The sequence below is a fragment of the Triticum aestivum genome, chromosome 1A (assembly GCF_018294505.1).
Source record: "Triticum aestivum cultivar Chinese Spring chromosome 1A, IWGSC CS RefSeq v2.1, whole genome shotgun sequence".
Lineage (NCBI taxonomy): Eukaryota > Viridiplantae > Streptophyta > Magnoliopsida > Poales > Poaceae > Triticum > Triticum aestivum.
The window spans coordinates 539,027,692-539,040,711 of record NC_057794.1 but is presented as its reverse complement, the minus strand read 5'-3'; the positions used below and the strand labels follow the sequence as shown (position 1 = coordinate 539,040,711).

At 46.8% G+C, this 13,020-nt stretch overlaps 2 protein-coding genes across 2 annotated transcripts; both read left to right on the top strand.

The window, feature by feature from the left end:
• The first annotated feature begins 417 nt into the window (after window positions 1–417).
• LOC123064547 (60S ribosomal protein L4-1) lies at window positions 418–4,756 on the top strand. Its single transcript, XM_044488010.1, has 3 exons — window positions 418–1,570; window positions 2,571–2,700; window positions 4,344–4,756. Exons 1-2 carry the CDS (start codon window positions 470–472, stop codon window positions 2,682–2,684), a joined length of 1,215 nt encoding a protein of 404 aa, XP_044343945.1. The 5' UTR covers window positions 418–469; the 3' UTR covers window positions 2,685–2,700; window positions 4,344–4,756.
• A 4,677-nt stretch (window positions 4,757–9,433) lies between these two features.
• On the top strand, window positions 9,434–11,788 carry LOC123180026 (uncharacterized). Its single transcript, XM_044591984.1, has one exon. The coding sequence runs from the start codon at window positions 9,475–9,477 to the stop codon at window positions 11,581–11,583; it is 2,109 nt and encodes a 702-aa protein (XP_044447919.1). The 5' UTR covers window positions 9,434–9,474; the 3' UTR covers window positions 11,584–11,788.
• Window positions 11,789–13,020: the final 1,232 nt, after the last annotated feature.

Sequence of the window (13,020 nt, the reverse complement as noted above, 5' to 3'; positions counted from 1 at the left end):
GTGGTGCATCTGCAAAATTTTCTTTCGGCTCGAAACGACTTGTGCTGACTCAACATGCCATGTAGCTACTTTTGTAAAAGTGAGCACACTACCGAGTTTAGCGAGCCGTGTGCCGTGTTTGCGGCATTATGGACCAACGCGAGCACGCGAGACAAGTTTTTTTTATGCGGGACAAGTTGATGTACCATTGTTGCATTTAACTGCCTCCAAGTAGTTGAAACAACCATCAGTTTTTTTTGAGAAACATAACCATCACTTTTTTTTGGAGAAAAAAACCATCACTTCTTTTCCACCCAGAAAAACTATCAGGCCGTAGATGGACCAAGGAATCTTTTGCTCAGGTCCATGAAGCATCTCACTGACCTAAGGCCCAGAGAGCCCACCTCCCTAGCCAAGCCCTAACCCCTGCATCCATCCATAGAAACTCTTACCCCCCATCGCCCAGTCCAGCCTCTCCCCCGCCGCCGCCATGGCCACCACCGCGCGCCCGCTCGTCTCCGTCAAGGCCCTGGACGGGGACATGCCCACCGACGCGGCCGGCGTCCCGATGCCGCACGTCATGAAGGCACCGATCCGCCCCGACGTCATCACCTTCGTCCACAGGCTCGTCTCCTGCAACAGCCGCCAGCCCTACGCCGTCTCCCGCAAGGCCGGTCACCAGACCTCGGCCGAGTCCTGGGGCACGGGTCGCGCCGTCTCGCGTATCCCGCGTGTCGGCGGCGGCGGCACCCACCGCTCCGGCCAGGGAGCCTTCGGCAACATGTGCCGTGGCGGGCGCATGTTCGCGCCCACCCGGATCTGGCGCAAGTGGCACCGCCGCGTCAACATCCGCCTCCGCCGCGTCGCCGTCGCCTCCGCCCTCGCCGCCACCGCCGTCCCGGCCATCGTCACCGCCCGGGGCCACCGCATCGAGTCCGTCCCCGAGTTCCCGCTCGTCGTCTCCGACTCGGCCGAGGGCATCGAGAAGACCTCCCAGGCCGTCAAGGTCCTCAAGCAGCTGGGCGCCTACGCTGACGCCGACAAGGCCAAGGACTCCGTGGGCATCCGCCCCGGCAAGGGTAAGATGCGCAACCGCCGGTACATCAACCGCAAGGGCCCCCTCATCGTCTACGCCACCGAGGGCTCCAAGATCGTCAAGGCCTTCCGCAACCTCCCTGGTGTGGATGTTGCCAACGTCGAGCGCCTCAACCTGCTCGACCTTGCCCCTGGTGGCCACCTTGGCCGGTTTGTGATCTGGACCGAGTCTGCCTTCAAGAAGCTGGACGAGGTGTACGGCTCCTTTGAGGCGTCTTCCTCCAAGAAAAAGGGCTTTGTCCTCCCCAGGCCCAAGATGACCAATGCTGACCTTGGTCGCCTCATCAACTCTGATGAGGTCCAGTCTGTGGTCAAGCCCATCAACAAGGAGGTGAAGCGCAGGGAGGCCAGGAAGAACCCTCTCAAGAATGCTGCTGCCGTGCTCAAGCTCAACCCCTACTTCGGGACTGCCCGCAGGATGGCAGTTCTTGCTGAGGCAGCCCGTGTCAAGGCCAGGAAGGACAAGATCAACTCCAAGAGGACCAAGCTCAGCGTGGTATGCTACTCCCTTCCCTTTGCCATCTGTTTCATATCATGTTACACATGATTACATATACCTTATAATACTCTTCAGCAATTGTTGAATGTCCGTACTAAGGTTTTACTAAGTCTTTATGTGTAGTGGTATTTAGCATGACTTGAATTCTGGAATGCCTGTATTGTGCATGGTGATTTCAGTTTATGATGATAACAATTCTGTACATTTCCATATGTTTGTACTGTTGCATGGAATGCCTGATTCATTGATAGGTTATGATTAGTTAGTTTATTTATGATGATATGCCTGATTCATTAGTAGGTTGTGATCAGTTTATGATGATAACAATTCTGGAATACCTGATTCATCAATAGGTTCTGTTATGTGTTCCTCAAATAAATTTCTGGTTGCAGGTTTTTTTTTTTGTGTGTTCATAGTCAAGCTGCCTGTCTTGATTATTTAGTTTCTTTTTCTGTATACATGGTTGTTTGTATAGTCTGGCTGGGTTATATGCAAGCTATGTTAGTTTCCCATGGATTGTATATGCAATATCTGTAACTGTTTGATATGCTTTGATGTACTTCCATTTCATTTCTGGCATGCCTGTCTAGCCCTGAAATAGGGATCAAGCACACTAGTTGTGTGTTCTTTGCATATACTCGGTAGTGTATTTTTCCGTACTTCAGTTTATAGCTGCATGTTTAATCTTTGTATCCATAATGAAGGCGCCTATCTTGATTTGTTAGTCTCTCTGAGTGTATTTGTTTTGTTAGCCTGATTTATCAGTATGGATGGTTGTGTTACTCTTTCTTCTCTAAAAAACACAATGTCTAATTTCTTTTCATAGCATGCCATACTGAATATCTGATTCACCAGTATCCAATATGATTTGTTTGTGCTCGTTGTATGCCATTTATCCCAGTTTGTAATTAAGCTTGATTGCCAGGTGACTGAATTCCATATCCTGCATTTACTATTTGGTTTTCTCATCATTGATGAAGGACATTTGTTATTGTAGGAGGAGGCATCTAAGATCAAGGCTGCTGGGAAGGCTTGGTACCAGACCATGATCTCTGACAGCGACTACATGGAGTTCGACGTCTTCTCCAAGTGGCTCGGCGTCAGCCAGTGATCATCTCGTTGAATTAGTAAGTGGCTCGGCGTCAGCCAGTGATCATCTTGTTGAATTAGTAGCAGTTTATCGTCCTACCTTAAGAGACCCTAAAGTATGATTTTGTGTCATGTTATCGGTTATCCTGAGTCTGAGACATCATATGCTGTTTTGGTAGCTGTTTATCTGGAGTGTTTTATCTGTGGACGCATTTTGCGAGACATGTCATATGGCATGCTTTATCGTCGAGTCATTAGTTCAGATTTTGAGTTGTTTTTCATATATACTGTCATGAATGTGAAATAATTTTCGTCATTGTGAAATTGTTTGCTTTTTTCTTGCACGTCTTGTTATGAAATTTAGCCTCCCGCATTTTGCAAAACTAGTAAATTCGGCACTAACAAAGTTGAGAAACATGTAAAACAAAATGATGAATTTTGAAGTTACAGTCAAGCAGATGTAAATTTTGTTAGATTATAATGTTTTTTATTAGTCAACTTTGTTTTGATCATTTCTAAAAAAAAAAAATGTCCTCTCGTGATATGGGCTAAAGACTCCGTTGAGACGATAGAAGAACATGGCAACAGGGGAAAAAATAATAGCAAAGAATTCTGATAAGTTGATCATCTATTTGGAAAATGCTGAGGAAAAAAATACCCCTGAATCTTTGAGAAGTAAATTTGTGAAATTTCTTCAACAACAATACTTGCTCACAGTTCTCCCTGGAAGATACGCTTGTGGCTTATCAGACAAAACAAACGGAACAGGGGACAGAACCACCCAACCACACTGGAGAGCCACCCAATAACTTGATGACCAAGAACAAACTATACCTCTGAAACAAAAAATAAATTTTCTACATTTTTACCGGTCACCATACTCTCTAATTGCTCTATAAAATATTCTACTACCATTTTCTGGATGGTTCTAGATGATATCTCCTCCATCTTTTGTCAAATGCCGTTCAGGTGGTGCTCAAGAAGCAACCTGTAGAACAAGCCGAGTAATAATAGAAGAACAGACAGAGTACCGACTGTCCCGCTAATCCAGCTTTTGCCTCAAAACAGGCACATCTTCAAGTTTGACTGCCATTGCTGCTGTAGCCTGTAGGGGTGGCGCGAGGTGTTCGACCTCGTCATCGAACGTGAGCCTGCAGACGTTTCTAGGGGAACAACCTCATTGCTGAACCAAGTCTCCTATTTTGTGAGTTGCATTCAGACTGTTCAAATTCAACTGGGAAACACGACAACACGGGAAAAATAATACTCCCTCCGTCCTAAAATTCTTGTCTTAGAATTGTCTAGATACAGATGTACCTAATACTAAAACATGACTTGATACATTCGTATTTAGACAAATCTAAGACAAGAATTTTGAGACGGAGGGAGTAGCAGGAAAGGAATATATGCGAAAAGTTGATCATACACCCATAAATCTTCGGGTAGTGAATAGTGCAATTTCTTGACCAACAATATTGAACAATTAAAAAACAGAAATAACACCAAATATATTAGTAATAAAAAATACCAATTGTTTTTTCTTTGTGATTTGTGAGTTGGTGTCGTCGTTACTAATTGTACCGGTTTGGTTCACTACAGACTTCATAACATTATTATCACTTGTATCATGATTTTTAAATTTTGCCTCTCCACTCCATTTGTACTGACAGTTTCTTCACAGATACATCTTGCTGTTCCGAGTTATAAGCAAGTATCTTTCCCTATTACGACAACGCTTCTTGTCAAAAGAACTCATTGGTTCAACAGCTGTACTTTTGACTGAGGAAGTATTTCTGCCCTGTATATATATTCAGCGGATGGATTTATTGTTGAAGCAACTGAATGGGCCGTAGACTGGAGAAAGTTTTGCACTAAAGTGGATGCTTGGAGGCAACCTGCAAACATTTGTTTTACTAAGTTATAATGGTTCGCATTATATAATCTTAGGAAAACAATATACATTATATGTTTATTAGAGACCTGTTTCTCTCCTGATAATCGTTGGGAAACAGCTTCACATGTAATATATCAAAATGGATTTTGTGCTTGTACCTCAATGGACCTTGGTAAATGATTTATTGAGCTTTCCTTGCATTCCTTCGTATTTTATAAATGACCGATCATGCAAAAATTAAATCAAGAAAAATCAATGAGATTTTCAGAATTACTATATTGCAGCATAAGATAGACAGAAAAATGAAAAGCTTTCTAAACAAACACAGACACTTGGTTGTCTGAATTTAGCATTACAGGGCATTATTAGGATTCTCTTTGATTGAAAAGCACAGATCATCAAAAATAGAAAATGAAAAGCTTTGTGCACATAAACACAAATATTTGTTGTTCAGAAATCAAGATTGTTAGGTAAGTATTATTATTTGACTTGTGTTAAATCAGAAGGCACATATCAACACAAGGTACTTATTGGCTTTACTATGAGAATGACTCCACGTTACCTGTTTTCCAACTTAGTAAAGCTCAAGGTATATTATATGATCCAACTCTCAACAACGGGTTGGTACAGTGGGCGAGAATGACACCCAGCGCACCAAGTTTGTTTTCCACACGCTGAGGATGGCTCAAATTTGACAGAAGCGTAGCACGATCTGGGAGTGGCGAGGGACAGCGAGAATGAGGCTGGATAGGGAGAGCACGAATGGAAGGGCGAGCATTCGACCTCCAGAGCATACAGGGATGCATTGCGGTGGTCTGAGGCTCTGAGCCATCGCGGCATTCTACTCACGTGTGAAGTTTCATGATGTATGGAACTTAGTCGATCATTCTACTCACATGTGAAGTTTCATGATGTATTGACACCCATATGGTATTCTTAGTGAAGAAAAATACAAATGTGACCATACTATTCATTAAACAATTTTTTAATATAGCTTTGATTTTGTCATTTTTGCCCAGATTACTGCGGATGTGATTTCTTCGTGAAACTTCATATGCAAGTATACCAATTGATTATGTATATTAAAAAAATAAATTCAGATTTTTTGTAGCATTTTTTTCGAATTTACTATTCATAAAGGGTGCGCGCGCACCCATGTTCACCAAATCTGCGTTCATATATGTATTGCATATATTACTTTAATAATTTTTTTAAAAACGCTCACCGTGTATTAAAAAAAGTTCATCAAATACAGAAATTTGTTTGTGCAACTGAAAAATCATTTGTGCCATTCAGAAAAATGGTTGTGTCATTCAAAAAATTTCACATGTTCAAAATATGTTAATGAAGTTTTTATACAAATGTGCATGAAATGTAAAAAAACATTCACATTTTTTTAAAATGTTGGCACCATTCATAAAAATTATCCATGCCATTTTTTCAGGCGTTCAAAAATATGTCCATGACATTGTAAAATACTCATGAAATGTAAAACATGTTCGTGTAAATTTAAGGGCTGTTCATAATGTAAAATATTTGTGCTATTTAAGAAATGGTCATAAACACTTAAGGAATATTCACATGTTCTATAAAAATGTTCATGATTTTTTTAGAAAGTTCAGCATGTGTTTTAAAATGTTCATTGTGTATTAAAAATCGTTCAATTTTGCATTTAACAAAAGTTCAACATGTATTTAGATTAATGTTTAGCGTGTATTTGAAAAAAAGCTCAGCGTATATCTAAAAAATGATCAAGGTGTATACTGAAAACGTTCAAGGTGTACTAAATTTTTTTTGACACGTGTATTTGAAAACAGAAAAAATCTAAATGGAAAATGAAAAAAAGGAAGTAGCTGGAGAAAACACATAAAGAGAAAAAAAATCACATTGAACTTCCCCAAAACCGCTTGTGCACAACTTCTGTTGTGCCAGTCCAGTCGGGCGAACTCTTACAGTCGAGCGCTACTATCGTCTCATGCAGTAAGCGAATCATATATATGATTCGTGTACTTATAGGCAATCAACTCACTTGACAAATGTTCCTCATTTGTGGAGGCTACGCTTTTTGTTGTTGTCCCAATGTGGAGGAAGATCTTTTAGCTGATCTTTTCCGTGTATTACATTGTTTACCGGTCTTTTTTACTGCAGTATGGACGTACTTTGGTAGCTGATCTATCTTCGTGTTTTACCTTGTTTACAAATGTTGTCCCATATTTTAGTTTCCTCTTCCTTTCAATCAAACAAAGGAGGAAACATGCATGCACTGTGTTTAGTTTCCTTTTCCTATTCCTTTGAGGTGTGTTTTTTTCTAAAACAATGCAGACGCGTTTTGAGTTTGACGAAGTCGCCACAGACGAAGGGCCGGTTCATACATATTTGGGGCCATAGGGTGAGACGAAAAAATGGGGCACTTGTGGACAAATGAAAATTCAGAGATATAATGTTTGTTATCATGAGATATAATGTCAATGCATGAGAACTTACATTAGTTTATATTCTCTCCAATCTGTTCGTCACTCGATGTCTTCACCCGAAGAAAACGTCTCCAAAGCATCCTTAATATGATGATCAGATCTTGTTGTTTCTCCTAACCCTTCTGGAAGAGAAGTCATCAATAACCACATCAGTATTTGTTTCATCCAACTTTCCTTTCTCAATGCATATAGTAGCAAGACTAGTCAATCTTTATTGTGGCATTGATGATCTCAAATAGTTTCCCAATAACTTCAACTTTGAGAAATTGCGTTTCAGCTGATGCTATAGTGACTGGTGCAGTAAATCAAATTCGATAAGCTATTAATATATTTGGAAAAGAGTCTATGTCTAACAAACTCAAAAATATCCATAGCACGCAATGGCACATCAGATTCTGGTAAAGTAATTTGCCGTGGTTGTAATTCCGAGAAGAGATCGTCTAATTCGACATAACTTTGAGAAAACGTTTCTACAAGTTTAGCACAACATTTGAGTAATTCAATGTCATTCAATAACTTCAAGTCTTTTGAGCTCAGTAAGAAGCCAAATATACTTCTGAACACTTTAAGTTCTTTGAAGAACTACCGGTTCTCAAAAATTGTCAATTGATTAATTCCCAAAATGGGTAGTAAAGAGAATGGAGAAGATTATGCGCAGCTTCCTTTGGAATGGGGATGACGAGTGTAGCGGAGCCAAATGTTTAGTAAACTGGAAGAGGGTGTGCTCCCCTAAGGATCTGGGTGGCCTGGGAATCAAAGATATTGTCTGTTTTGGTAGGGCACTACGACTGCGATGGGCTTGGCTTGAATGGAGCCCCACCCCTAGGCCTTGGCTGGGCACTCCCATCCCTTGTGACCGCACTGATAGGTTGCTATTCTCGGCTTGCACTGACATCTCTCTGGGAAATGGGAAGAGCACACATTTCTGGCATGATCATTGGTTGGATGGTATGGCTCCGGTCAATATTGCTACTGGCCTGTTTGGTTGGCGCGGAGAAAAACTTTGACTGTGCAGGAGGCTTTGGACCGTGGCCGCTGGATGAAGGGCCTGGAGAGGATTTCCTCTGAGGATCTTCTCGACCGGTTTGTCAGGCTGTGGGAGATGCTCCAACCCATTGTGCTCTCTGATATCCCAGATTCTATCCGGTGGAAGTTCTCTGCTGATAGCTGCTACTCCGCTGCCTCCGCCTACAAGGCTCAGTTCTTGGGCCGCATTGCGGAACCGCAACTACACTCTGTTTGGAAGAGCAAGGCCGAACCGAAGATCAAATTTCACCTTTGGTTACTACTTCCAAAACAAAATCTGGACAGCGGATCGGCTTGCGACGAGGGGATGGCCACACAACGAGATGTGCACGTTCTGCAATCAGATCATCGAGTCGGCTGTTCATCTTACTTTGACTTGCCCTTTTGCCCAGGAGGTTTGGTTTTCCTTCCTGCAAAGTGACCCTGAGGCCTCTACTGTTGCTTCAACCTCAATGACGATCAAGGGCTGGTGGAGGAAGGTCTGGAAGCTGCATAGCAATCGAACTAGGCGCATGCAGATCACCTCGGCTGTATACGTCGGTTGGAATCTTTGGAAAGAGAGAAATAGGCAGACTTTTGAAGGGAAGAGATGCTCCCCTGAGACTGTTGCTGCTATGGCTAGAGATGAAATAGCAATGTTAAAGGAGGCTACTTTTTAGCGCCTTTATTTCCTTTCCTTTGGGTTTCCAGAGTTGTGTTTTTCTTTAAAAGTGTGAGTGTGGGCTTTGGCCGCTCTGTACAACACCTGGAACCTTGGTTCCTTTCCCTCTTCTAATATGAAAAGGCAGAACTACTGCCATGTTCCTTCAAAAAAGATTGATTGAACCTTTCTTGAATTCTACCAGTTCATCCCTCTATTTTTCCCCACTTCCTTTTCTAAGTGATAAACATTTTTAGAAGACATGTCACCAAACAATTGTAGGAAACCAGTCAATGCAAGGCTGGCACACTCCCCCCCCCCCTCCCCCATTCTCATCCTTGGATTCAATGAAGCTTTGAAGAACAGGCCACCAAAAGAGTAGGAACTAGGAAGAGAAGAATTGGAGATGTCAGATGGAGCAATCAGAGGCGGAGAGCCGGGAAGAACTTGATTAGGGGAAGGAGGGAGACGTACCATCTCTGATGCGGTGATGCCTCAAATGTGCTTGTGGAGCAATGAGCATCAATCAAATATGGTCAAAACGAAGATTCACGCATTGGCATAGGCGCATAGCAAGGCTGATCACCATGCATGCAACCTGATGAGACCAATCCGCGCCGTCGACCCGCCATGTCGGTTCAGTGGACGGCTCAGATCCACCGTCGCCCCTCCGTCGTCCCACAGACATATCGAAAAGAACGAGCCGAGCCGCCTCCAGAGCTCACCAGATCGATCGTTCGATCCCCGAAAATCTCTTCCCCCCCAAACCCTAGCAGCCATGGCGACCGAGACGGAGCCCACCGCGGCGCAGCGCCTCCTCCTGGGCCCGCCCCTGATCCGCGCCGCGCGCCCGTCCCCTGACTCCTCCGCCGCCGCCACCGGCGACGCGTCGCACCCGTTCCTCGACCTCCTCGACGCGGCCTTCAACGCGCCGTCGCCGGCGGCGCTCAAGCCGCGGAGGGCGCTCACGGAGAACTGCTCCGCCACGTACGCCAACTCGGGCAACCCCTGCCTCGACCTCTTCTTCCAGGTGGTCCCCGACACGCCCGCGGACCGCGTGCGCCAGCTCCTCGCCGCCGCCTGGGCGCAGGACGCGCCCACGGCGCTCCGCCTCGCCTGCAACCTCCGCGGCGTGCGCGGCACCGGCAAGTCGGACAAGGAGGGCTTCTACGCCGCCGCGCTCTGGATGCACGAGCACCACCCGCGCACGCTCGCCTGCAACGTCGCCGCGCTCGCCGAGTTCGGCTACCTCAAGGACTTCCCCGAGCTGCTGTTCCGCCTCCTCCGCGGCCCCGACGTGCGCGCGCTCGCCAAGGCCGGCGCCGAGGCCGACAAGGCGCGCAGGAAGGCCAAGGGCCTCGCCACGCAGCGGGAGGGCTTGCGGGCTAGGCTCGCCGGCCGCAAGCGCGCCCGCGAGCTGGCACCCGTGCCGCCCAAGGCCACCTTCGGCGACTTCCTCTCCGCCGCGCTCTCCAAGGCCGGCAAGGGCAGCAAGCCCGTGGAGATTGTCCCGGTCCAGGAGCCCGCGGAGGTGCAGAAACCCGAAGCGATGGAGGTGGACCAGAAGAAGACGACGGCGGCGAGTAAGCCGCGGCGGATGTCGAAGAAGGTACGCACGGTTGCCAAGCTCGCCGTGCAGTCGCTGGAGACGTACTACGGCGACCGTGCCTACCGCTTCCTGTTCGACGCCGTCGCCGACTTCTTCGCCGCGCTCCTCACCTCAGACCTCGAGCAGCTGGCCTCCGGCGGTAAAAAGCGGAAGATCGGGCTCGCCGCCAAGTGGTGCCCCACGCCAGGCTCGTCCTTCGACCGCACCACTCTGCTCTGCGAGGCCATCGCCCGCCGCCTCTTCCCGCGCGACTCGGACCCCGAGCTCACCCAGCTCTCGGACGAGCACTACGCGTACCACGCCCTACACCGCCTCCGCCGCAAGGTGCTCGTGCCGCTGCGCAAGGTGCTGGAGCTCCCGGAGGTGTACATGAGCGCGCAGCGGTGGTCGGAGCTGCCCTACACCCGCGTCGCCTCGGTGGCCATGCGGCGCTACAAGTTCCTCTTCAAGAAGCACGACGAGGAGCGCTTCGACAAGTACCTGGAGGACGTGGAGGCTGGCAAGGCCAAGATCGCGGCGGGCGCGCTCCTGCCGCACGAGATCGCCGCGGCCGCCTACCGCGGCCAGGATGACAATGTGTCGGAGCTGCAGTGGCGCCGCATGGTGGACGACCTCCGTTCCAAAGGGTCGCTGCGCAACTGCATCTCGGTCTGCGACGTGTCCGCGAGCATGAGCGGCACCCCGATGGAGGTGTGCATCGCGCTGGGCGTGCTCACCTCGGAGCTCAGCGAGGAGCCGTGGGCCGGCAAGGTGATCACCTTCAGCGAGAACCCGGAGATTCACCTGATCAAGGGCAAGACCCTCCGCCAGAAGATGGACTTCGTGCGGCACATGCACTGGGGCGGGAGCACCAACTTCCAGGGGGTGTTCGACCAGATCCTCCGCACGGCAGTGGAGGTGAGTCTGGCGCCGGAGAAGATGATCAGGACCGTGTTCGTGTACAGCGACATGGAGTTCAATATGGCGTCGGGGAGCGCCTACGCCTACTACTACAGCCGGCGGGAGTCTGTTCCGTGGGAGACTGACTACGAGGTGATCTGCAAGAAGTTCAGGGACGCTGGCTACGGCGACGTGGTGCCCCAGATCATCTTCTGGAACCTGCGCGACTCGAAGTCGACGCCGGTGACGTCGACCCAGCCGGGGGTGGCCATGGTGAGCGGCTTCTCCAAGAACTTCCTCAAAATCTTTCTGAAGAACGACGGCGTGGTGAACCCTGAGGCCATCATGATGGAAGCCATCGCCGGCGAAGAGTACCAGAAGCTCGTCGTCTACGACTAGATCCATGCATTGTCAGTTGTCATCTTCAGCCTAGTTGGTCTGTCGTGCTGTTGGATTAGCTTGTTTTCAGAATTGTGAACAGCTGGCTTGCTGTGCTTGATTAGCTTCTTTTCTGAAATAAAACCAAAATCATGCCTGATTGGAATTGTTTTGCTTCATCCAATGTACTGATCGATCATCACTTGGGAGTGCATGAATTTATTGACCGTGCCTTGTGAATTCCGAGCAGCTTTAGCTGCCCATGTTGTTCTTGGTTAGCATAGTCTTTTGTGCATTTGTACCTTATTTACCCTGTTTGCTTTCCAATGTCCTTAGGAATTCTCTTGTTTGCAACTGTATATACTGGCATAGGTAGAGCTGCATGCGTGCACTGAATTGAAGGCCAATTTACAATTTCAAATTCTTATGTTTATGCATGCCAAGAATGCAGAAACTTACTTGAACATATTGCTTTTTGATTTCCCATCATCAGAGAGTATGAAGGAATGATCACTGAATTCCGTACAGCTTAACTGTCATGGGTGTTCGGTTAGCTTATTTTCTGAATGAATTCGGACATGGTAAAAGTTGTCTGAACTGCTGCCTGTTTTATCATGCCACTAATGCGGAAACTTACTCATCGTTCATGTGTGCATTTGGGTTTCTCTGTTTTGTCATGCAGCTTTGGCAAATTCATTCTGTGTAGAAAACAAGTTGCTCTCATCGTGCTGTGCTCCTCCAGTGGCCGGCAGTGTTATTGGAGTGCATGAATGAATTTCTGAATTCCTAACAGCTTACTGTCGTGGCGTTTGATTTTCTGAATCCAGACCAAAACCATGCTTGTAATTTTGCGTGCGCTCTCTCAGTTGTATGCTTGCTCTGTTTGTTAGTCTCCTTTTCAGAATTCAAACCAAAAGTCATGCTTGAGAGTCGCGCAAATGCAACTTTGGCAGATAATGAATGACTTGTATTGTCATCAGTCAGAGAATGAATGAAATAAACGACTGTGAGTGGGCATGGATGTTTTTATTTATTTATCATGCAACTTTGGCAGTTTAATTTCACCGAAATCCTTTTTGCAAACACACTGTCTAGATGGCCTGTTCATCGATCCTCTATGCATGGTACTGCCAACCTGCCAGTTTATTCCGAAAGCTGAAGCTAGAGTAGTTGCCATCCATAGATTTGAGTAATTTCGAGTGACAGTGGGAGCAGACCGACAAGTTGAAGCCTCGAGACTGGCCCTCCTTCGTGTTCATCGATCGCCCGGTATATATTGGCATGCGGATAACCTGGTGACCCCCCTTCTTGTTGGAAAAAAATATATGTTTTTTTGCTCAATTTCAGTCGGCTGAAACACTTATTGCGAGATGTAGCTTCGGTCGCCTCTAGCGCACTGCTACCGGGCCAGCCCAGTACGTTAGCTTCCACACAAGTTTTCTTTTCTCTGTGCTTCTC

Excerpts from the sequence above, each read along its gene's own strand:
- LOC123064547 (XM_044488010.1), top strand. The coding sequence starts at position 470 with ATGGCCACCACCGCGCGCCCGCTCGTCTCCGTCAAGGCCCTGGACGGG. Across the intron at positions 1,571-2,570 it reads AGAGGACCAAGCTCAGCGTG|GAGGAGGCATCTAAGATCAA; the intron begins GTATGCTACTCC and ends TTGTTATTGTAG.
- LOC123180026 (XM_044591984.1), top strand. The coding sequence starts at position 9,475 with ATGGCGACCGAGACGGAGCCCACCGCGGCGCAGCGCCTCCTCCTGGGC.